The sequence below is a fragment of the Corapipo altera genome, unplaced genomic scaffold, assembly GCF_003945725.1.
Source record: "Corapipo altera isolate COAL_440 unplaced genomic scaffold, ASM394572v1 0, whole genome shotgun sequence".
NCBI lineage: Eukaryota > Metazoa > Chordata > Aves > Passeriformes > Pipridae > Corapipo > Corapipo altera.
Window position 1 is genome coordinate 39,237,352 of NW_020884872.1, and position 23,989 is coordinate 39,261,340.

The window sequence follows — 23,989 nt, forward strand, 5'->3', positions numbered from 1 at the left end:
AGCCAGAAAAGCAGACAACCAGTAGCTACATAATGGAAGTTGCATTAGGAGGCAAGAACGTGGCAAAAATCTGGTTAACTGTTGTCGGCTGACCCTCTTGTGTGAAACAGTGTTGTTTGGCAGCAAAATCACCTTTTCTTTCGGTTCTAAAAATGGCCATGAACAGCTGGTATAAACTGTGTGCAGAATAGATTCTGGTGGGCTTAGGAGATTGGTAATGGGATAAGAGACCTTTCACCTTTAGGTCAGTAGTTCAAATTCAGCCCAGGTTAGCAGCAATTGAAAGTCTTTACCATCTGACATTGTTCGTTAGCCTATTTAAAATGACTGAAGCTAAGTGTCACAGTAAAACAAGATAACAGTATTTAGAAATATGAAGAGTCTCAGCAAACAGTACAAACAGTTGCTAGAGACTTTACTTCAAAATCCCACCATTCAGACTCCGTAGAAATCTACTCCTCTAACTCCTGACAGTCCCTTTCACTGCTCCCGTACTCCTGCTCACCTATCACAATTCATCCTGCAGGCAGCGACACACACCAAGACAGCTCCCCGTCCCCATGGGTCTGCTATGGATACCGAAGTCACCACCTCTCCGTGGTTTTAGCTGGCAGTCCAGACTCAGCTCATTCCTTTGCTATTTGTATTTTGCTGCTACCGTTTACATAGTGTAGCTGCAATATTTTCCAGCACTTCTCTCCACTGACCAAACGTTTAGCAGGTGACTCTTGACATGCAACAGATTACAGATACCACTAAGAAGATGTAGAACCAGGAGTTTATAAGCAGTGGAGCTCCAAACAATCAGCAACAGGATTTCTATGTATTTTTACACCTTTGCCAACCATGCTTTTTATACCCTCATGAGTGGACAAACAGGAAGTAGAAAGAGACATGTTGCACATAAAAATCCTTCCCGTCTTTTAGACTAGACACAGCCAGTTTTGTGCAAAGACAAAGCTCTAGAATATATAATTTTCCAGTGGTCAGTAAAATCTGCTGAAACCCCTGAAAGTGGTAAACAAAAATTTTAACACTGGGTAATGTTTTATGGGTGTATGGAAGATTATTTACCTCCACTTTATGCTTAGAATCAAGCTTACTTTAAAAGAACTTAAAAACATTTACATAAAATATATACTCTCACAATAACTAACTAAATTAAAAACATAGATATGCCATTTGCTTTCAATAAGTCTCTTACAAACATGTCAGACTATTCTACAAAATTAATTTTTATTCCCTAAAAAGTTATTACAAAAATATTCAAACTGTCACATGAAGAGAAAACACACTGCTACTCAAATTACCATATTTCTCAACTCCAGTCTATGCAAATGATCTTTTCAATTACATTAAGGAAATTCAGACACGTTTTGAGGAGGAAGGGAGTACTCACTTGTTATTTAAACTGCACAACTCATGAGGGAGGCAGAAAGTTGGGAACAGACCTGAGACACAAGCATCCTAACTGTAAGTACTCTCGTCACATCACCCACTGTACGTTTTTTCAATTATTCTTCAAGGGATGTTTCTCTTCTCAAGGTACTACAAACATCCAGAATATGGGATATTTTCCCTTTGCTGTCACAAACTGATTCACATGCAGGAAGCTTAGCCACACCATACACACATGTATTAACAGATATCCTTTAAGTACAGACCATACACTCTCTTCCTATAAATTCCAAGAGTAACATCTCTAACCTTCCAGTAAAGAGCAGAAGAAATTTTTCTAGTGAAAGTCAGCACTTCTGATAGTAACTTGATGAAAAGAATTTGACACAACTTGGAAGCTAGAAAGGCTATCAATCTAAGGGGTCAGAAAATGTTTATTTATCACAAAGCTCATTTAGTTGTTTTGGACTATGACTGCCCTTGATTAGGCTGATGACAAATGGGCAACAAAACACACCACAGTGTGAGCAGTTATAAAAAAAATCATATATTCAATATCTGGTCTGCCTCAATTTTAACAGTGAACAGTGGTTTTCTGCCTGAAAACCACTCTAAAAGTGTCCTAAATGACAGCATACAGAAGTTCTCTGGGAGCTGCTAGGGCAGACATCCCTGTGCTCTCTGACAAAAAGCAAGAATAACTAGTTTTGCTATGCAATTATCCAATCTCATGTCTCGTACTTATCAGCTAGCATCTCAAAGATGACAGAAAAGCAGAACCAATAAGAAGAACATTGCCAACAGCGAAGAATAAGTCTTTCTAGCTGAATCACTTAGAGGGAGTAAAACATCTGTAACAAATTTGTGTAGCATACAAGAGACACAATGGAGCTGATTCACCAATTTTTTCGTTTTCCAATCTCGTATAGTACTGCAACAACACTTAAAACAAAAATTAAATAAAATATAAACTTCATGCAAAGTGCTATTTTTGCCTTTTTTTGCACTACCATATAACAGAAAAGGTATATTCCCAAAGAGTTCCCAAAAAGACAGCCAAGTAACAGTACAACTCTTGGTTACTGCAAAATAATTTACCAAAACACTGAAAGGCATCTGACAGATACACCAAAGGGAGGGAGGGGAGAAATCAGCAGGCAATGCAAAGTACTGGCCACAGATTAGTTAACAAGTACATTTTGAAGTATGTATCTCAAATAAAAATTCTGCTGAAACATTAAAACAGACACAGAAAATCGCATCATTTAGTTAGACATATTCTGATGCTGCTGACAGGTAGCTATGTCTAATGCACACTGACAAAGACCTTAGGAGCAGCATTTATGGATCAGACACCCATCTTTTTAGAAAGTTCTTCCAGCTGTGGAGTGCTCAGCAAGAACAAGGCAAGTCAGTCTGTTAGACACTGATCACAGGAGATGTAAAAGGAAAATAAAGACTAAAGCAATACAGGGACATCCAGACACTATCCTGGTTCTGAAGTTAAATCTGGACAAGCTTCATGAGAGTTTCTATGTTTGGCTCTTAATAGAAGGGAGCAAGTATGATGTTAGTAGTGTAACTTAGCTGAACAGAAAGTAAAGCCTGAGACCTGGGAGAAGAGACAGATCAATCAGGTAAGACTGGGGGGGAGGGGGAAGAATCAGAAAATTACTACTCTCCAGACTCAAGCTGAAATGCTAATTATAGACAATGCACAGCCAGGATAGAGGAATTACAGAATATCTAAACAAGTAGTCTAATTTAAGATTAGTAAATTTCTTTAAGAGTTTGAAAGAATAAGTTTGCTATTATAGGGGACTGCCAAACTGCTTAGGCTACATTTCAAAAGGAGTCTTTAAAGATGAAACTGTGAAAGTTTTCTTACTACATATGTGGAGACATCTACAATTAAGCAAGTTAGAGCCATTGCAGGGGGAAGACACCACAAAACCAGCAAAGATAACATCTTAAAAACAAATTGCAAAAAGGAGACCAAGGATATCCCATCACTAGTTCCACTTAGAAACTAATGGACAATAATACATTACAGCAAGGAAATGGTTTTGAAGTTCTAGTGAGTTATGCAGAAAACCATAAATTAATTTTCTTCTGTGTAAACAAGACCATGGAGTTACTAAAAACATTGGTTCGAAAATGACAAGACTAGGAAAAGTGTAAAGAAATATGACCAAAGAGATAGAATTCGTCTTAATATTTTAATGAACTATACACTGCCATTAAACATCACCCTCTCTAGTAGATCTGATAATGCCTAGCCATAGTCATGTGAAATGACTGTCATAGCTAATTCCAAAAACACTGCTGTCCTGCAAGGTAGTAAAAATTTTACCAGCAACCTTCCCCTGGTACAGAAGATTGCAACCCCCAAATTCTCTCCAACTTCTTAAATCAGAGCATAAATTTACCCAATTATTATACAAAGTCATGCAAAGATATCAGAATTATGAGGATCTCTTTACACTCAATCACTGCCCACATGAACAAGCAACAGGCAGGACATGGCCCTAATGTAGCTAAAACAGAATGAGATGTTAATCAAACTGTTGCTTGGTTCCATATTTCAGTCTTTTTGGGTGTTATTTAAAGTGAGAAAAGGAGGATAAAGACAATAGAATGTGCCAGTTTTCTTCCCTATGACCACAAATGCATCACAAGAGTCAAATAAGAGGTAGAAGGGGTTTTCCATAAAACACTGCTTGTCCCCTCACTTGCAGTGTACATTACAACAGCTACTACTGACTACATGAGTTGTTACAAAAATCCTACACCATGTCAGCATGCTTCTTACACAATTGTATTCCAGTCACAATTTCAATCACATGCAGATTGCTAGTGTTTTTATTGCTGATATACACATACAGTTTTAATCACCCTCCTAGAGAAACTCAGCAAGTGATCATCAAAGTATAAAAATAAGAAAGAAACTTCAGGGACCAGTGGAGAGAAGTCTCAGAGCACAGTGGCTAACCACTTACTGTGAATTCACAGTAGCACTTAACAATGACCTCTCACAAGGTCTTTAGGTCAAGTGTAACAAAGAGCAAGAGCTCTGAACACTTACTTGAGTGCTGTGCAAGGGCTCACTGCTGCAAAGTCTTGTATAGGTAACCTTATTTGAGTGTGCACATCTTTTAAGTTCAGTGGGAAGTGCATCAAGATACTTATGTTTAAGTCTTTGCAGGAGCAGACCCCTAAGTATGGGAGGTGGTTATGGTCTGTTTATTTAAATAACACTTTTCTGAATCTGAAGAGTTGTTTTTCTTACCTGAAGTCTAGTATTCATTTCCAAGAAGTAGAAATTCTTACTGGAGTCCACAAGGAATTCTACTGTTCCAGCAGAGGAATACTTTACTGCTTTGGCAAGAGCTACTGCTTGTTCTCCCATTGCTCTTCGAGTTTCAGGGTCTAGAAAAGTGCTACAATACAGAAATAATGCCTTTCTTTAGTTAAAAAAAAAATAATTATTCTTCAATCATTTCATCTTCTGCTTAAACTATGGTCAAAAAAGGACAGCATCATTGTTTGAGTTATGAAAATATGTTAAGACTGTCAAATGTATGTCTTTACATTTGTATTACCCCTAAGTAGATATACTGCATGCTTTAAAATTACTTCTAATGTACAGGAAATTCAAGATAAATAACCACATTCGCTACAATGTAAAATAACAGAAGGCAACTCTTAGAACAGTGAGATCTATAATAATGTAAATTAAATGAAAAAAAAATACATACAAATCCATGCTATTTTAGAAGGCATATCTATTTGCAAAAAACCTGTAACTAAAAAATCCATCCAGTGGAAATATAAATGCCAAAAAAACCAAAAGACAAGAGGCCTAAGTGGAATTTTTCTGAGTCTGAATTAAAACAATGTGTCCATTTAATTGATATTCTATGCAATAAAGAAGTTTTGGAAATTAATGAAGTATTTATTCAGGCTTCTTATTGGTTGCAATAAAGAATATATGAGCATTCATAATATTCAACTTGAACACCATCAACACTATCATGACTTGAACCTTCATATCCTCTATTTACTCTTTCAACTTTTCTTGTAAGCTGAAGCTTAGTTATCCGTGTTGATTGCAATTCTTTCTTTTCCACAAATCCAGGACACACTCAAGGGCACCCAAAGAGCAGCTTATCTATTACCTGGGGAGGACTGTGAACACTGTCCAAATGTCAAGCTTTCTCATTCTAGGAGAGCACCATGCCACTTCCACTGGTCCAGTGAATTCAGACTCTGGAAAGTACACAGTCTCCTTCTTACTCTCCTCTGTACTCTCCTCTAGTTATTAGAGCTAGATATATTTCTGTGGCATTCCATCAAAGCTGTGAAACTGGTTGCCCCTCAACCTGATACGTTGATCTTCGATGAAGGACAATGTGTAGCTGCTAATCTTATAAGAGATTACAAATACACTCATCATTTTTCTGTTTCGACTTACATTAGGCACATAAGTCGGCTATAATTTTAAAAGGACTTTTGCAAGGGAATAGAAAGTTACTTCTACCTTACTTCTAAGTTACTGTTTAAAACTAAAATGCCAAATATTACAACAGTGAGCCCTAATTCTGTAAAAAAGCAATTAGGAGCCTCCATCTATCTGAAGTGGCCCCAAAGCCAGTGAAGCTCTATCTGGGGCCCAGGACTGCATTCAGACAGAAGCCAAGTGCTGGGTCAGAACTTATCTTTCAATACTTACTGTGGTGTTTTTCACTGAGACCTGAACTCACAGACAAGCTAGAGATGTCTGCCACAACAAACCATATTTGATAGGACACAAGAAGTGAGCAAACTAGGAGACAGTGGAATCCTTTTCTTTATTGGAAAAGTGCTATTTCACTCCATCCCTCCAGTGCTCACACAACCAGATTCCGATGGATTGTAAGGCAGGTGTTTCTAGAACTTAGGAAAAAATTTCTTTCTTGGCAAACAATGGGACCAACAGGAAAAGGAAGTCAAGACTCATTCCAAGAAAGCTACCAGATCCCACATCAGATGAAAAGGAAGATCAGAAGATGTCAAAACCATGTAGTACCTATCAAGAATAGACACTAGTAAGAGTTTCACAATATTTCTTATTTTGATTCAGTAAGAGTATAATACAACCCAAAATCAACGATTTATAATTCAGTGAGGGGTTTCTGCAGGGCTTTGATCATGAAAGGTCAATGAGTGGCTTATGAAGAACAGAACCTTCTCAATATCAGCTTCATACTCTCTAGAATAACCATTATTACTTCTCATATAGATTAAAGACAGTTACTCCCCTTTATTACAGTGGTGTCTTCCCTATACTTGTTAAATGCAGGTCTGAGATCTCACTGTTCAGCTCCTGCTGTAACCAAAGAATGGAACATAGCTGTGACATTGCTAAACTTGATCTCTGCCACACAGTAAGGCTTTATGCTCTTAAAAATGACTGGATCATCCCTGCCATCAGCTTGGTTAATTAACCAAAGTCTTCATATTCCCCTCTGCTGCTTTACCTTTCCTATACATTGTTTCTCCCTTTTATAACAATGTCCCTTTTACAACCAAAATAACTTGTCAAATCTAATTAGGCACCACTTGAAAACAGCATTTTAAACCTGACTTCAAATCTTTTGCTCACACATACACCTCTTTTTCCTTTGACAGCTCCTATGGCAGCACTGAAAGATTCACAAAATAAAGATTCACAAGATAAAAGTATCAAAAAAAAAAGTAAGATAAGACCTTACACTTTACTCATAAGAACTTCATTAAGCTACTGTAAAGTTGATCAAGGGCAATACAATTTGTTATGACATTGTTTCTGCAGCCAGAGAGATGAACCTCATGGGCATAAATACGCTAAAAAAGCATTTGAGAACACAGCTTTGCCCCCACATCTAAACAATGCACACCTATGAATCATGTACACAGTCACAAACAGAACAGACTCGTGTTTCTCTTAATCTGAAATCCTTAAAGGATTTCTAGACAAAGTGATAGGAAATGTAGAGTCTGATACACATACATGCTGTACAACTCTAAGGGGAACTTGTAGATAGAGTCCAATTCAACAATGCACCCTTCTGCTAAGCTCCTGCCTACATACGTTCATTCAAATTGTCAGTGGCTTCAAGTAGCACTTCGGCTATTAATTTGGAATATGATCCTGACATACTTGACATCATATTGAGATCTTTCAGAGTTTAGTGCTTAGAGAAAGGGAAAGTCATTGCTTATGCATCTTCCAAGGACAAAAAAATTCCTGAGAGAAACTTAACAACAGTGCATGCAAAGAAGGTCACAAAAATTTTAGACGTTTCTGTCACAGGCAGAAATAGAAACAAACATTTTAGTTCTCTGAACATCTTTTAATTAAAAAAGATACCACAAAATTATCATCTAGGATAGATAAGGCAACCTTAACTCTGAATGTATGCAGCTAGGATTAAAAAAAAAAAAAAAAAAAAGGTATAATATATTAATTATTTTGTGCCTGAGACTAAACTTTGAAATTTTGCGAAATTGTTAAGACACTATTCTAAAACCTTATTCTGAAAATCTTTGGTGCTAAGGTTTAACCTCAAGGACGTGGAATCAATGCAGAAAAGTAGAGACAAAGAAGAAAAGTAAGCAGATAGCTAGCAATTTCTAAGGACTTGCTCACTGTGGATGCTAATAGGGATCTCGCACGCTAGTACAGAATGCAGTGGCAGGGCACTGTTCCATCATTCCCTGTCCAAGGTAGGCCTGAAAATGTAGAGAGAAGGTTTAACACAGCATCCTGAAGCTCAGCATTTTGACATATGATGGTTATAGATCATACTTCAAATGTGTTCAGTTTTGGCCCTCTCAATTGAAGGACACCAAGGTGTTGGAGCATGTCTAGAGAAGGACAATGAAATCAGTGAAGGGTCTGGAGCACAACCTCATGAGGAGCAGCTGAAGGACCTGGGGTTGTTTAGTCTGGACAAAAGGAGGCTCAGGGGAGACCTTATCACTGTCTACAACTATCTGAAAGGAGATTGTAGCAAGATAGGGGTCGGACTCTTCTCCCAGGCAGCAACTGACAGGACAAGAGGATATGGCCTCAGGTTGTACCAGGTGAGGTTTAAGTTGGCCACTGGCAAAATTTTCTTCACAGAACTGAATGTCAAGCCTTGGAACAGGCTGCCCAGGAAAGTGGTGAAGTCACCATCCCCGAAGGTACTTAAAAGACATGTAGATGTTGTGCTTAAGCTCTTGGTTTAGTGATGGACTTGGCAGTGTTACATTTATGGTTGAACTCAACAACCCTATGATTCTAAGTGGTATTCCATAAAGGATCAACCATTTAATGTCTTATACTGCTACAGCAAAGGACAGGAGTGGATGATCACGGTGAGTTGAAGAGCCTTTGTGGGGCCTTTCTCCATAATAACATTCCAAAAATCTTAATTTTGGGCATCAAATAGTGCAGATAGCCAAGTGCCTCTGAACAGATGAACGTTCCTGCACCCACGTGGTGAGGCAAATTTCAAGGGCTTTAAGAGGATTCTAACAGGTTCAGAAATAGTTAGACGTGCTCTCAACAAAGTGAAGTTTTAGAGCGCTCCTTTGAGTTACTCCTCCAGTTACTGAATAGGACATCAGTCAATACTCTTGTGCATTTACTTGTGATTGATCCTAAGGAATCAGTGGATTTTCTGATAAGCTTATAGGCCTTGTTTCTCCCCACAGGAAACAATCTCTTATTAATCACTCTAGCAAACGGAAAAATTCAGCCACATCCTTGCATTTTTTTCTTGCCAAAGTACAGTCTTACAGCAACTGTCTCTAAAAATGAACAGAGAAGAGCTTGGGCAGCAGAGGAACAAAAACTGAACCAAGGAACAAAAGACTAATTAATGTTACTCATCTCTTAAAATGTCAGCCTCTGTGGTGAAATGAGAAGACAACAGCATATCCAAAAGTATGTAAAACCAGAAGCAAAAAATTTACAGTACATCAACTGGAAGCTTTGTGCATCACTAACTTTGCCCAGCACAAAATAAACTAGTGATGATTGGATGTATCTTATTAAATGTGCTTCCCAGAACAGAGTAGGACAAAAGACCAATGTTAAAAGGGTATAAGAAAAGTTTGTTGATCTCCTAGATGAATCTGTGGGATTGACCACCATGGACCCCTGAATGGATCCCTTGAATACTGTAACCCCATCTGTGTGTGAACCAAAGGTGTTTCCCTCCTCGTAAGAAAGAGGGTTTTTTGTTTGTTTTTAACAAAAGACTGAACTTCCCTAAGAAAACTGAAGATTCAAAGACAAAATGATCCCACATAAGGACAAGTTCAACAGAGCTAGCTTTTAAAAAAATTATATATTACTCTCAAAGCCAAAAAGCCCTCAGACTCTAAAATTAGACACTTAGGAAAATGCCATCATAGGAATAGAGTAAATCAAAAAAGTCCTGAGGTCATACAAAGGAAAAAACATTTTAGCCCATAGCATTCCTACCTCCTGGGTTTCATGAAAGAAAAAAAACAACCTCCTTCGACCTATCTCAGAGGTCTTAATGGCAGTTACTATTTAGAATAGGAAAAAAAGAAGGACAGTATATTTCCTCCATCCAGCTATATAAGAAGAGGTGTGTCCAGAAGCCATTAATCAATCAGACTAACTGAAACAGTACAGCATTCACAGGAAGGGTTATCTTGAGCCTTTAGTGTTTCTATGGTGTCTCACAGAAGTCAGTGCCCTGCAAGTCTTGTAACCCTTTGGAAATAAATGGATTCTGCAGCCAACTGCAAGGGGCTATAAGGCAAGTAAGACTTCCAAAGCTGTCAACCAAAGTCTGGCAGAGCCCAAAGTATTCAACAACAAGAAGGAAGAGTTTTCACACCAAATTTTGGAAGCTATTGACTTGCCCAAACTCTTTCGTAGAGCTATGAGGGGATGAGAAAACTTACTGGCAACTCCAACAGAGAAGCCCAAGAAAGTTAAAAGGTTGATATTTCTGATGAAAGAAACACTCTGATCACAGCTGGTCAATGAGAGAAAGACATATCATCCCTCTTTAATTGACCACAGGTATGGAGAATGAGCAGGCAGCAGTGACAGGCATCGCCTTACATATACTTGTGAAGCAAAAGACACTCCTCTTTTAAGTGCTTAGGTATATGTATGTGCACATGCACATCATAGTGGGACCTGAAGTATTCACTTTTCACAAAAACATGGTAAGATCTTGACACAGAAGCAGCATAAGCCTTCCAAGAAATCCACAAGCATGACCAAGAAGCATTTATTAGTGGGTTTCTATCTTTAAAATTCGGTTTTTAATTTGAAACCTAGGTCCAGCAGTGTAAGTCCTGTAGTTATGACCCAATATTAACTAATAAACTGCCTCTAAATAAACACCACTTGGATGATGTGCTTTTCCTCACATCCCAAACTGTTGCATCACAGTGCTGTGCTATAAAAAAATACATCAAACCCACCTGGCTGGGGAAAATATTACACTGGGAATTCCCACAGGCAGCGATATACCCATGTCTGGCTTTCTGAAATCAGAAGTTCCTGCTGCCCATTTTATACACTTACTCTCCAGTGAATGCCATGCAACAGAAAACTAAGCAAGACCATACCTTGCACAGCAGCAACGTATTTCAGCTTCACATGAAACCAGCAAGATTAAGATCATTTAGCACTTTTGAGTTACTGGACACATACATCTCTAGTTCACTACCACAAATGGTACTCAATCATTTCATTTTAAATAGAAACATACAGAATTATGTGGGTCTCCCACAATTACTCTAACACAGTCAAATATCTGTATCTGTAGTAAAATTCATACTTATTCCATATTTTATTTTACTTTTATATCCAAAAGTGAACAAAGAAAAATCTCAGATTAACTAAGCCATTTCATATCACGTATATTTGATAAGACCTATATCCATTTTATACAAGATCATGAAAAAAATGAACTACACAACACCTGCTTTCTTGAAAGACATTGTATAAAATTGTCAAAACACCCTCAAGAACAACATCAAAACAGCATTAGAAGTCAAAATGACTATGACAAACATTTATTTTCTTTGTGGGTTTTTAAAAGAATAAAATTTGCTTGCATTTGTACAGTAAATAGAATCACCAGCTTTCCAAAAGTACTTTCAATTACGATGAAGTTGCATCAATAATCTAGCATTCATACCTTGGTGCTTCCTCCACAACTTTCTGGTTTCTCCTTTGAATGGAGCATTCTCTTTCATTCAACCACAAGGCATTACCATGCTTATCTGCCAAAATCTGAAACAATAACACACTGCTATTAATAAAGATGTGCACGTGTACGGCCCTTTGACTTCATATTATTATGCAGAATTTATTTGTTCAGTTTCTTCCAATCTAAAATAGAGATTGGGAAAAAAAGGTTGTGTAGAAAATTAATTGTATATGAACTACTAATAGAACACTCCTTCAAATTCTGAATAGGACTATTCTAAAGCCTCTGTATAGAGTTTGTACGTGGCAAAAACCCACTCGCTTCAAAATACGATATCTGAATTTTTGGGCTTATTACAAAAGACTGAAATAAGATTATAACAACATTTAGAAGCATTTTAAGTTTGTACTGCATTATGAAATTACACAAAACCATATCGTTAGGCAAAATCTTGTGTCAACAAAGAAGAGAAAAATCTCCAAGCATGCCAAATTTTGCTCCTGAATTACACAGAAGAGTTTTCAGAAAGAACAGTTAATGCAGCTTTCTTAGTAGGTGAACCACAGTGCCCTGTCTTTAATGAAGAAGAAAAAAATCTTCGGAAACTTTGCTATCTTTTATTAAGGAGGAGAAAATTTGCAACTTCCTTAGTACTTTCAATGGAAACTAAAGCAGTAGTTTTGAGGAATTTTTTTATAAATCGGGTATCAACTACAGTTGAAGCTGCAGGTTCAGTTCATGGAAGAGAGAATGCAGAATCAAGTATCTAGATCCAACAACCTAAATTACACACTAGAAAAAAACCCACAAGTTCAGCAGAGCAGAACTCCCAACAGATTCCGCAATTTCAAACTAGAGGGAGAAGTAAGAAAAGGAACTCTGTACCTCTATGAAATTGACGGTATGGTGCAGCCATTTCCAGTATCCAGATACTGGACTTGAGGATTCAAGTAGACTTCTTATGATGTTATACTCTACACTTACTCTTAGAACAATTTCTTTCATCACAGACCACACCTGCTCCCTTTCTTCCTTATAAAATTTTCCCTCTAACCCATTTTTTTCTCATCTATCTTGCTGCTCCAATCTGCAGGAACCCATGCCAATATTCATGCTTCATTCTTTACTAGTGCAGTTCTACACTGAAAACCAACAAGATAAAACAAGGAGACAATCTTCCTCAAACTGTGTGAACTCAACCATATCTACTCACATTTGTGACAATGAATCTGTATTATTTATTATTCCTTTTAGCACCAGAGTGAATATGGCACTAGGCAAGATGAATTCTTGCATCTATGACACCAACGGTTGCTGAGGTATGAATAATTTGGGTAGATGTGACTGAAAATGAGGCAGTGAACTCATGAAGACAACTCAGGTGTGGTGTGCAGCATCAGATCCAGGGTGCTTTGCGCATCGTAGGATCAGACGTATTTTTTTTCCTCAGAAATTCTGTTGTGCTCCCATATATTTATGGAGCTGTCTAGTGAAAAAAAAAAAAAGCCCCTTCAAAGATGTCTAGATGATTGATAACTTCAGAGTTTCCTAAGTTACAGCATGTCCCAGACCCCTCTTCTTCCCTGTGCAGGGGGAGGGTTTAGCAGCAGCAGCACCAGGGTGGCTCCAACCAACTGCTTGATTCCCTAACAGGGGACTCAGCACAAAGACTAAAAAAAAAAAAAAAAAAAAAATGGAAAAAAGAAATACCCAGGGTACTTCCTACCTAAGTCTTCATACATCCAATCCAGATGAGTGGAGCTCTACAGAAACTCATTTGGGAGGTCCTAAGATTTTTTTACTGGTTTTTGGTGATTTTTTTTTAATATTAAAATATTACACCTACAGAACACAGATGGGACTCAATGGAAAAAATCACTGTCCTGTAAGTAAAATGATTCCCTGTGAGCACTTCTGTTTCACTGTTAGAAAGCCTACATCTTTCCACAGAATTCAGCTTCACCAAAACAACCAAAGGAGTCCCTGAATATTTCAGTAAAAACGAGTTCCTGTGCTTCTCTCCTCTCTCTGTATTTTTCTGAAGAAGATAAAAGTTCTCAATCCAAGTAGTAAATATTTTCTTTCACTTCAGGACATTTCTCACATCCTACTACATTTCAGCAACCCGGATCTTAAATAAATGTTTTTCAATTATTAGTTAATATGGCTCAAAGAGACATGCATGAACATTTACAATGAGAAGATAATCATAAATAGAATAAGCCAACAACATGTAGAATTAACCCTTTACTTTTATTCTGGGACCACTGTTTTTCTTATCATAAACTAATCATACAACAATTGTCTTTCAGAAGATACTTGCAAAATACTGAAATCATCATCTCTGAGGTGACATGAGATTCCAGTACACATCTCATTAAAAATGCATGTCACAGCTACAGGGTTTTTTTACATACCTAAGTATTTCTAAAAGAAAATTTCCTGTTTTGTGGGCTTAGATGATTATGACATTAGTATATGCTACATACATCTATATGCCAAAATAATTCAATATTATGTAGCAGAACCTCTCCTACATGATTCAGCTAAATTCTCTTTCCAGTTGTAGGATTGCTATTTAGCCAAGTAATAGACAGTCCACGTACTCTTACTTTAAACTCAGGTCCTTTTTATCAGATACTTCAGGAGAACAAACTTCAAATCAGTTCAAGCATAAAGTCTATTTGGACTCTATTTTCCTGTTAATTGTTTTCGGTTTTTCTCATGTTTTACAAAGTGATTGTTTTATAGCTAGACACAGGAAACTCCTTATTTAACAATTTTAAGTACCAATGCTTTGGAGAAATATGAGAATGCTAAAAAAACGTTCTATTTAAAAGTTACTGCTAAAGTAATAAATATTTGGCATCTGGTCTCAAATTGTTTGTATATTCAGTAGTTTGAAAATGAACCAAGGTCAACGTCCTAAAGCTGATTAGAACATGAAGTTAAAATGATATGCTATGATATTGTTAAAAGGTACCATCAAAGTGTTTGTGTAAGGACAACAACATTCACTGTACACTTATTATAAAACACAACTATAAATTATTAATAGCAAAGACATTTTGTTCACTCTAAGTGAAATTATTTAACAGTTCTTAAAGGCACTACTACCATATTTTTTGAGCTAACTTTTTAAACCCAAAGGAATCAAGACAATGTAAAATCTGCCCCCAACTCATGGAAGTATAGAGGAATCAATCCCGTCTAACTTAATTCATTGAAGAAGCAGTAGGAATCTGCTGAAGCTCCCAAATCTGCAAGCCCTGAAGGAAACAGATCTTTAAAGTGTAGTAATTTGCATACACAAAAAAAAGAGAAAAAATAAGACATAGGTATATAAATACTACTAGCCATAGCAAGAGAATACAGAAAGATGCTCTAGCAATTTGACCTCTTTTGTAACTAAGATAAATGCTGAAATTTAGAGTTCACTGTATACCTTTCCATGACCTTTCAAAAGAGAATAAGGTGGGGTTTAAATTTCATTTTCACTGTTTCTTCATTTTGCTGTTTACAGATTATTTCTTTATTTCAATGTTTCTTCTTCACTTCTCCCCCTCTACTCCTCTCTGGTAAGATCCCACCCAGAGTACTATATCCAGCTCTGGAGTCCTCAGTTCAGGAAAGACACTGATCTCTGGGAACAAGTCCAGAGGAGGGACACAGAAATTATAATAGGGTCTGAACACCTCTCCTCTGAGGAAAGGCTGAGAGAATTGGGGTTGTTCAACCTGGAGAAGAGAAGGCTCTGGAAAGACCCAGTTGCAGCTTTTCAGTACTTACTGGGTGCTGATAAGATAAGAGACAAACTTTTATCCAAGCCCATAGTGACAGGACAAGGGGAAATGGCTTTAAACTACAATAGATTTAGACCACACATAAGGAAGAGATTTTTTTTTTTTACTATGAGAGTGGTGAAACACTGGAACAGGTCACCCAGAGAGATGGTGGATACTCCATCCTTGGACACATTGAAGGTCAGGTTGGACAGGGCTCTGAGTAACCTGATCTACTTGAAGATGTCCCTTCCCATGGCATGGGGTTTAGACTAGATGACCTTTAAAAGATCCCTTTCTACTCAAAGTATTCTACAATTCTATGAAATGCAGTAAGTTAGCCTGTGTACACAAAATAAATAAAAACATAGGAAGTATCAGTCTGAGGGCACATATCTGGTAGACTAAAAAATGTTAAATATTTCTCTCTTACAAATCATTCCACACTATCAAATTTACTACTGTTTCACTCAGTTATTGAGCTACTTCAGGTTCTCACTGTTAAAAAAAACCCATGTCTCAACAACATAGAAAGGGTTTATATTTTGGATAAAAAGAAATGAAATTTCTATGTAACAAGTGAAGTTTCTATTGAGGAAACAAAAATGCCTCATATAGATTTCTTATTATCTCAAGGCTAATGACAAACACAAAAATTTAGTTGCCTACATAAGATCAAACACATCACAAATTTTGAAATCAATTTTGTTATCAAGTGTCTGAAAGAAACAACTTTTGTTCTGCATTAGCATATCTGACTTAACGCTAAATTCAATAAAATACATAAATGGTCACAATCCAGAAGTTAAAGAGAATACAACTGATTTTGAAGCACAAACTGACCAAAAAAGGGACACAAATCCTCCTGAGTTCCCAGGGAGCATTAGATACTTCGGAACAGAATCCAAAATACTGATAAAACCACCTAGACCTTGCAAGAAAAATGTTAAGAATGGCAGTGTTTGAACTCTTACATCCTCTGCTGCACTCCAGCCCTCTAATAGGATCCAGAGTTCAAGTTCCATCCCTCAGGACAGATGCCTATAACTTTTTTTTCTCCCCCAACAAACTGAACACAGTTCACAGTCTTCCTGCTACAGAAAGGCTAGAGAATAAAAACAGGAAGGCTGTATTGTGCATGATAGCCATGTAGTTTGAGCAATGACCCAAGACACCGGAAAACACAAGACTCTAGGCCTTTTTTAGTAGAGTGTTTGAAATGTTTTGAACTTTGATTCATTTATGAGTTCAAACCTTATTAAATAAATATACAATAATTAATAGTAGTAATAACAATAGTACAAACCTGGATTTCTATGTGACGAGGGTTATCAATGAACTTTTCTATCAGCAAGCGATCATCACCAAAACTTGAAGCAGCTTCTTGAGATGAAAACCTAAAACCTTCCCTTAAATAACAAAAACAAAAAGAATAATCTGTATTTAAAAAGTATCAGCTCCTGAAGTATACAAGAATGAACACTTATTCATTTTAGTCATCCGGCTGCCTTTATCAGTGAATACACACATCCAAAAACCAAGTTTTACCATTTGCATTTGATTCTGTAATGAGTATCCTTTTTTACTTGTTTTTCTTACAAAGACAAAAAAAACCCAAAACAACAAACCCAAAACAAAACATTCTGAAAGTGAAGAAAATTTCAATTTGCTTAAAAAGTCTGAGCATTTACAACAATTATTCATATTCATTTTCTATTACTCTAGCAGAAGAAAATACCAACAAAGAATTTTAAGATGCAGTAATTATGAAGTACTTGTAATCCAGAAGGTGAAGCTCGCCATTACTTAAAGCACACAGCCCTCTTAATACTCAAGAACAGCAGAGGTTAGGTGTGCATTAAAGAACTGCAAACGTGATATTTCAGACATTGAAAATCCTACCACGGAACACACAACCTAAAGATGCAATACGTCACTTTATAGAGCATACCACCTGTACTACAAGTTTTTCCCTGCATTAAGGTGTGAGTGCTACACAGAACATTCCACATGCTTCCCTCTGTTTTCTCTTTTACATATCTAGTTACTCAAACAAATAAAGATTGCAAGATATTGCATTTATTAACTTTCTTTTTTTAATGGCCTAAAGAATACTCCTTGGGCCATAACCTGAAAAACAACTTCATGGACAGCTTTCTCAGGGTGAAACAGAACATAATGCAGGGACCCAAAGGCTTCACTGAAATTTTCTACAGGCTCTGGCACATTAGTGCCATTTATGTTGATAGATATGGTAAGATTGGTCTAAATTTCTGTGGGAAATACAGCTTTCCTGACATTTGGGTCAAGAATAAGAACTACAACACAACTGAGTAGAAGTTTCCATGCTTTCCATCTCTTGAATCTAGTTGAATTCCACAAACAAAACCCAGACAACAGAATCACAAAACAGGTAAATTTACAGTAGAAAAATTTGTATATTTAAAGTATATCTTCACCTTCTTTCAAAATTGTGGAATAATACATGTTATAATTTTGAGAGAGTATACTCAATGTACAACTTTCCTAAATTCATATTTAACTTCAATATATTGAATTACTTAAAAAAAAGAAAAAGAGACATCAAAATTTGTGATTCTGTACACTACCTGATCTGTCCAAAAAACCAAAGTGCTGTAACAAACAACTACACACAGTATTTCTTACTGAAATAGATTTACAGCTATTTTAACTCCTATATCAAAGGCACCATTTTGTTTTGTAAATATTCTGGTGTCACATAGTTTTATACATAATTATTCACAACTGACTTTTTCTTTTACTGAAGTATGTGCTAATTAGAAAACCTAAACTGCAATACTTGTTAAAAAATACAGGTGCCTAATTATCTAATCCATACATCTGTAAATGTTTTTGAACTATTTATAACAGGAACAAATATCTCAGGTATTCTGACCTTGTTTGTATCTTACAAAACTGTGCAGTTGCATTTATCCAGTGATAAAAATTAATATAAGTACACTTCACTTTCCTTAGAGACCATACTAAGCAAATGGAGACGGTTCTGAATCTCTTTATGAATATTAAAAATAAATAAATACATACCCAGCCATTAAGGCTAGAAAAGAATTTGTCTTAAGAGCCCCTCTGCAAGGAAGATGCAGCACAACTGTGGCAATACATGCAGTCATGTCCAAAACTTTCCTGCCCATGCTAACCCCAGGAAAGAAGGGCATGGGAACTTGGGACAGGGAAACATGAGCTTAATGTCCCTGTCTAAGCCCAGGTACAGTTTACCATACAAGCAACATGCTGTCTGCAGCCTAATCAAGCCCTGATATTTGACAAGACACAGTCATTCAGGCTGATGTGCCTCACCCATATGAAGACTGATTCCTCTACACTATGACAAAGTAAAGAGGAACTCTGGTCAGAGGATTGCTGAGCAGGGGCTCTGTGCAGACCCACACTTCAAACACTACCCACCTACTACCATGGTTATATTCAGTCTTCCAGTGTAGCCACCTGCACTAAACCAAGGGGCAGAGAGTGAGGAGCGCAGGCTGTCCGTCAGGCACTCCCAGGCACCCCACGGTACAGGCACACCAGCTGAGCTGGTATGCAAGCAGCATAGAAACAGCAGCAGCCAGGGGACTTTGGGAGGAGACTTTTTGGTGGTTTCTCATATGGAGGAGCTGGTGGTAGTTTAGACAAGAGGGTTGACTTCAGGTTTTTCTTAAGTTCTCATCAACTTTTAGTGACAGGTTTCTTTTTTTGTTTTTTCCCTATATGCAGATTTGCTGCTTTCAGGTGCTTCCATTATTTTCTGCTAGAAGTTTCCCAATTAGGTTGAGCTTGGAACAGGGGGGGATTAAAACCCACCACAGGTGACTAAATTAAAGTAATTAAAATTTCAGTTGTATTTTGAGTTAATTCCAGCACATGTACTGCTCTGTGTGGAAAGGAAAACAGTCAGGTTATTTTGGATCAAACAGGCTTCTTGTCACAAGTCTTTGAAAATATCAGAAAATACATTTTTCTAAAAGATCAGTGGCATGTAGAGTTGAGAATGGATTGTAAAACTTCGAATCAACAAAAAGCATCGTGAACTGTTCAGGATTCAGACAACCACTAAGAGACAAGAAAATGTCTGTGTGTTTAAACAAATGTTGTTTCAAAACAGACAAAAGTACACTAGTTTGCTGAGGCAAATATTTTAAACACAGAAGTACACAATTTATTAGAGCACATTCTGGTAACACTGTATGTGTTTCCACACATAAATTATCAGTCTCATCAACTTCAAAAGAACTAATGACATGCATTAATGTTTGCAAATCACGGCCAACAAATATTCTCCCTAAGAGAGACAATTAATAAAATCAGCATTCTGAAAGGCATACAGCAAAATGTTATTTACACTCTAAATTTACAGTCTCACACTGGACTAAAGGCAGTTGTAAGTGTTGGTTTTTTACTCAAATTAATGGACCATGTTTTGTAAGGTTCATGCAAGAATTAATTTGAAATAGGCACATGCAAACTTCTGAAGTACATCACTCACTATGTGAAAGGGAGAAAACCAAATAATATCTAATTTCTGTGTTTAACATTTCATATCTGCTCAACTGTCAGCTCACAGTGGCTTAATGGGACTTTGGTAACTGCAGCATTCATCAAGGCAAGCTTTTGGACAGCATCTCACCTGGTCTCTTCATCATCCCAAGCGATTCTCATGCCTTTCCCACCACCACCTGCTGAGGCCTTGATCATGACAGGGTAGCCTAACAGCGGGGAACAATTAGACAGAAGTTCAAACTTTGTTCAGTTGGTCAGAGGAACATGACAACTGACCACATGTCCAATAAAGCCAGTAGACAATAACTTCGTTTATTAAAACACTTTGTTTGGAGGGAGAACAGAGGAGAAATTTTTCTTTTCAAAACTTAGCTGTCAATGCAGTAATTTCTAAAGCCAAGGAAGGCTGTCTTCTCCAATTCATTTATACCAAAAAAACACTGAATGAATTATTCCCAAGAAACAAAGCGATTTATGAATAAAGCATTTGACTTTTTTAAGCTCATATCTCTTTATGAACAAAATTTTGTTCCTTTATTGCTGTTGAAATAAGCTGTGACAAAATTTTTCAAAAAATTAATAGCAAAATAAGCAGATCTTCATAAATTAATAGTCAAGAGATTGAGTAAACAAATCTGTATCTTATCAACATTTCTGGTGCAGTACATTCTAAATAAAAGAGCATCTCAAGAGCACTGCTGTTTGGATATTATGAAATTGAATCAGAAAACACAGAAAACAGATTATTGGTTCGGTTTTTTTTACAATAAAAAAGTATTTTCCCCAAATAGACAAATAGTAAGAAAAAATGAGCAATATAGATCTGACAGCATTGTACATAACAGGCAAAATTTCACCCTCAGAATAAGATACTATAATACAGACATGAGTCAGGATCTTAGTTTACTGAAAGTTAGAAAATTACAGTAACAAAGAACATATTTTAAAAGCATATTTATTAATGTAAAATATTTAGAAATAGTAATGATTATCTTTTGGTACAATCTGTTCATTTAAAGCAACTTCCTGAAACAACTTCTTCATATCAGAGAACTCTACCTTTCTTCACATGAACATATAGAAAACTGAAAATCGAGGATCTAATTAAAAAGTTTTTGATGTTTCCAAGACAGTAGAAAATCTTCATGTCTTCGGTCTCCAGTATGTTTAATCAATGTCACAACACTAAGGCAAATATCAGACCAGCTGATATTGTCTGGCAAGAAGAGCCTTTTAGTCCTTGTAAACTGAAGATACATTCTGTAAAAAGCTTTGATCTGGGGATGGAAAGAGACATTTGACTATGGTTCCTAGAAGCACTCCAGTCTGCTATCATATGTGAACTGCCATTTACAGTTTCTTCCTGGAATGTAGATCTACTCTTGCTTTCTCAAGTGATAGCAATACAACACACCCACCTCCTCCTCATAGTCATCTAACTGAAAGGAGGTTCAGGAGAAGATACTTAAAACAGCAAGATCTGGAAAAGCTTTTTCTTAAAAAGACTGAAATGGACACAAAAAAAGGCATGATGCAAGCCTAAGAAACAGTAGGAAGACAGGACAGCAGCAACAGTACAAGAGAACATTAACAAAGAAACAGAAAAAAAAAAATCAGTGAAATAGTTTCCAACATGACACCTTATTAGACTGTGAAACCCCCATGCTGTAAAGTATTCACGTGGCTGAAAGCTGTAGAGAGGTAATAATTAAGCATACATAGAGCACAAACCAACTTCTTATAGGCATGGATGACCAAAAGGCTACAAATTTTCAGGTTTTGAAGTCTAAAGTGATCTCTACTTACTAGGTATAAGGGTAAGACCAAACAGAGCTATGCAAATAACCTTTCTAGAGTCTTTTACATTTTCTTATGAAATCTGATGCTGTCCATAGAGGGGTATGAGATAAGTCACAGAGTAAAAACGGGTTCAATCCAGAACTATTAAGTATTTTCAAGGCCTCTACAATACCAGAGATTAAAGGGTAAAGACAAAATACTAGACTGCATACAGCAACAGTGAAGTTCAACTGATTTTCATGAAATGCAATAAATGTTAACATATACATACAGGTAACACTAGCGAAGGTAAACCTCTGGCAACACTGTTACCATCTGGAGACTCTCTCCAACCTAAGAGGTTGCAAGACTGAAATTTTGAAACAAGCATTGTTTTAAGCCTTATTATGGCAAACTCACTATGGCAATTTCCATCATCTATCTTATTCAGTTACATGTACTTGAAAAAAATCATCATCAGTTACGCTAACAATTTCAGTCTAACAATATCAGTCTCTTGCATGGTTTGCTGATTTTAATTCTGTAAGCAGTCTAGTCCTCATGTACTGTTCTTTAGTTTCAAAAGCAAAATAGGCAAGCTGACAGTGAGCCTTGGTGAGTCTTTATATGCTACAAGAGGTAGCTCATATCACATGGTTAAATTATCAGATAGGATAGGTTTATTATTAGTATTGCTCACCAAGTGTAGGATCACTGTGCTTCCCCTTCCTCCCACCTTTCATGTATAGCAGTTATATGTCAACCACATTTGTACGCAAGGCAGCTAAAGATTCCAGAGACCCACAATATAATTAAAAGAAGAAGAAAAAAAAAAACCACACAAAGTAAGGATTGTTTTGAAAAGATACATACAGCTTTTCAGGTTGAGAAGAAAAAATTGCAACCTCTACATGTTAGGATGTAAATTAGCCGGTCCCCTGAAAATAAGGGTACTCGAGGTTTTGCTCAAATATGCCTTTACATACTCTTTGCTCTTAGGGGCACTCAGCTGAAGAGCAGCTCTTTAGCCAATACCAAAGATTGAAAGAAAGGCTTCGCAAGTTGGCTACGGGATGCTGGGTTCAGGATGCATTACTCATCACACTCCTAGCCCCTTTTGTACTACTCAGCAGCAACCAAAACTGCTGAAGTATGTTCACATGGATTGGTTGGATTAGTTGTGGGAAGGGAGAGGCATGCAAACAATTTTTAACAGCATTTACAAGTCCCCACAACAACAGCAAAGCGTCTCACACAAAGCAGACACATTTTTGAGTAGGTGTTAGGTTTTCAATCCTTCCCTCAAATTAGATACCAATTCACATGAAATTAAAATTGCTTGTGAGATTAAAACCTACTCTCATTCTATAGTTTTACATTCCTGTGATGCATCTGAAGGATGGGTCTAAAGATCTTAAAAGGCAAGAAGGTAAGAAGCTGTCAGATTTGAAGATCATTGGGTATACTTTTGCTGTTACATAGGTATTATTAAGTTAGCACTGCTTTGTTTCCAGGGCAGTTGCTATTCTGAGAATCTGAATGGTGAAAGGAGTAAACAAACTTCTGGTGTCCCACAGCTGTTAGTTCCCACCCTTTGCCACCATGGTTTTAGATGCCATTTAACCATTTTTATAAAGTTGCAGGTAGTAGACCACAGAATGCATTGTGCAATATCAGTTTGAGCAATATTGGATGTGGCAATATCAGGTTCTTTTCAATATCCATTATTGAAAAGCTAGCAGTAACTAAATCCATGCCAAATGAAACATGACAAAAATCTTCAGTTTTGTACAGACTTTCCTTCAGTTTAACTGATTGCACTGCATAGCTGTTCAATCCTTTCAAATAGAAGAATAAAACTTCCTAGAGTTTCATCGAGGCTTCAGAAATCAAGAAGCCAATAGTTCTTAATGTACAACTTTACAAACAGACCTAAAAGCAGCATGGGAAAAGAGCCAATGTAATTAAGTACTACCAACAGGATTACAAGAGAACAGCCCACACCAAAAAATAGAGAAGGAAGACTATAGAAAGGAGCCTATATAGCAATTTGCGCCTGAACTTCTTCCAATTCCTGATTTAGCCTAATATATCTGTCACATTCTCTCTTGACAACTCAGGAGCATATCTCAAATCAAGGGCAAAAATAAGGTTTTATACCTAGAAAATTTGTAGCCATAGATAATAATCACTGAAACAGATAAAGGCAGTGTTCTCAATCCTGAAGTGTCATGGTTAACGACTACTGGATCTTCAGCCTGAACAGACAAGGAAGAA

General features: G+C 36.9%; 1 protein-coding gene across 1 annotated transcript in view; it reads right to left on the reverse strand.

The window, feature by feature from the left end:
• PCCA (propionyl-CoA carboxylase subunit alpha) overlaps nt 1-23,989 on the reverse strand; it is a 298,109-nt gene that overhangs the window by 163,053 nt on the left and 111,067 nt on the right. The window contains exons 10-13 of the mRNA XM_027646956.1: nt 20,061-20,139; nt 16,701-16,803; nt 11,601-11,695; nt 4,688-4,838 (exon numbers count right to left, since the gene is read on the reverse strand). Coding sequence (XP_027502757.1) covers nt 4,688-4,838; nt 11,601-11,695; nt 16,701-16,803; nt 20,061-20,139 — 428 coding nt within the window. The remainder of the gene's footprint in view (nt 1-4,687; nt 4,839-11,600; nt 11,696-16,700; nt 16,804-20,060; nt 20,140-23,989) is intronic.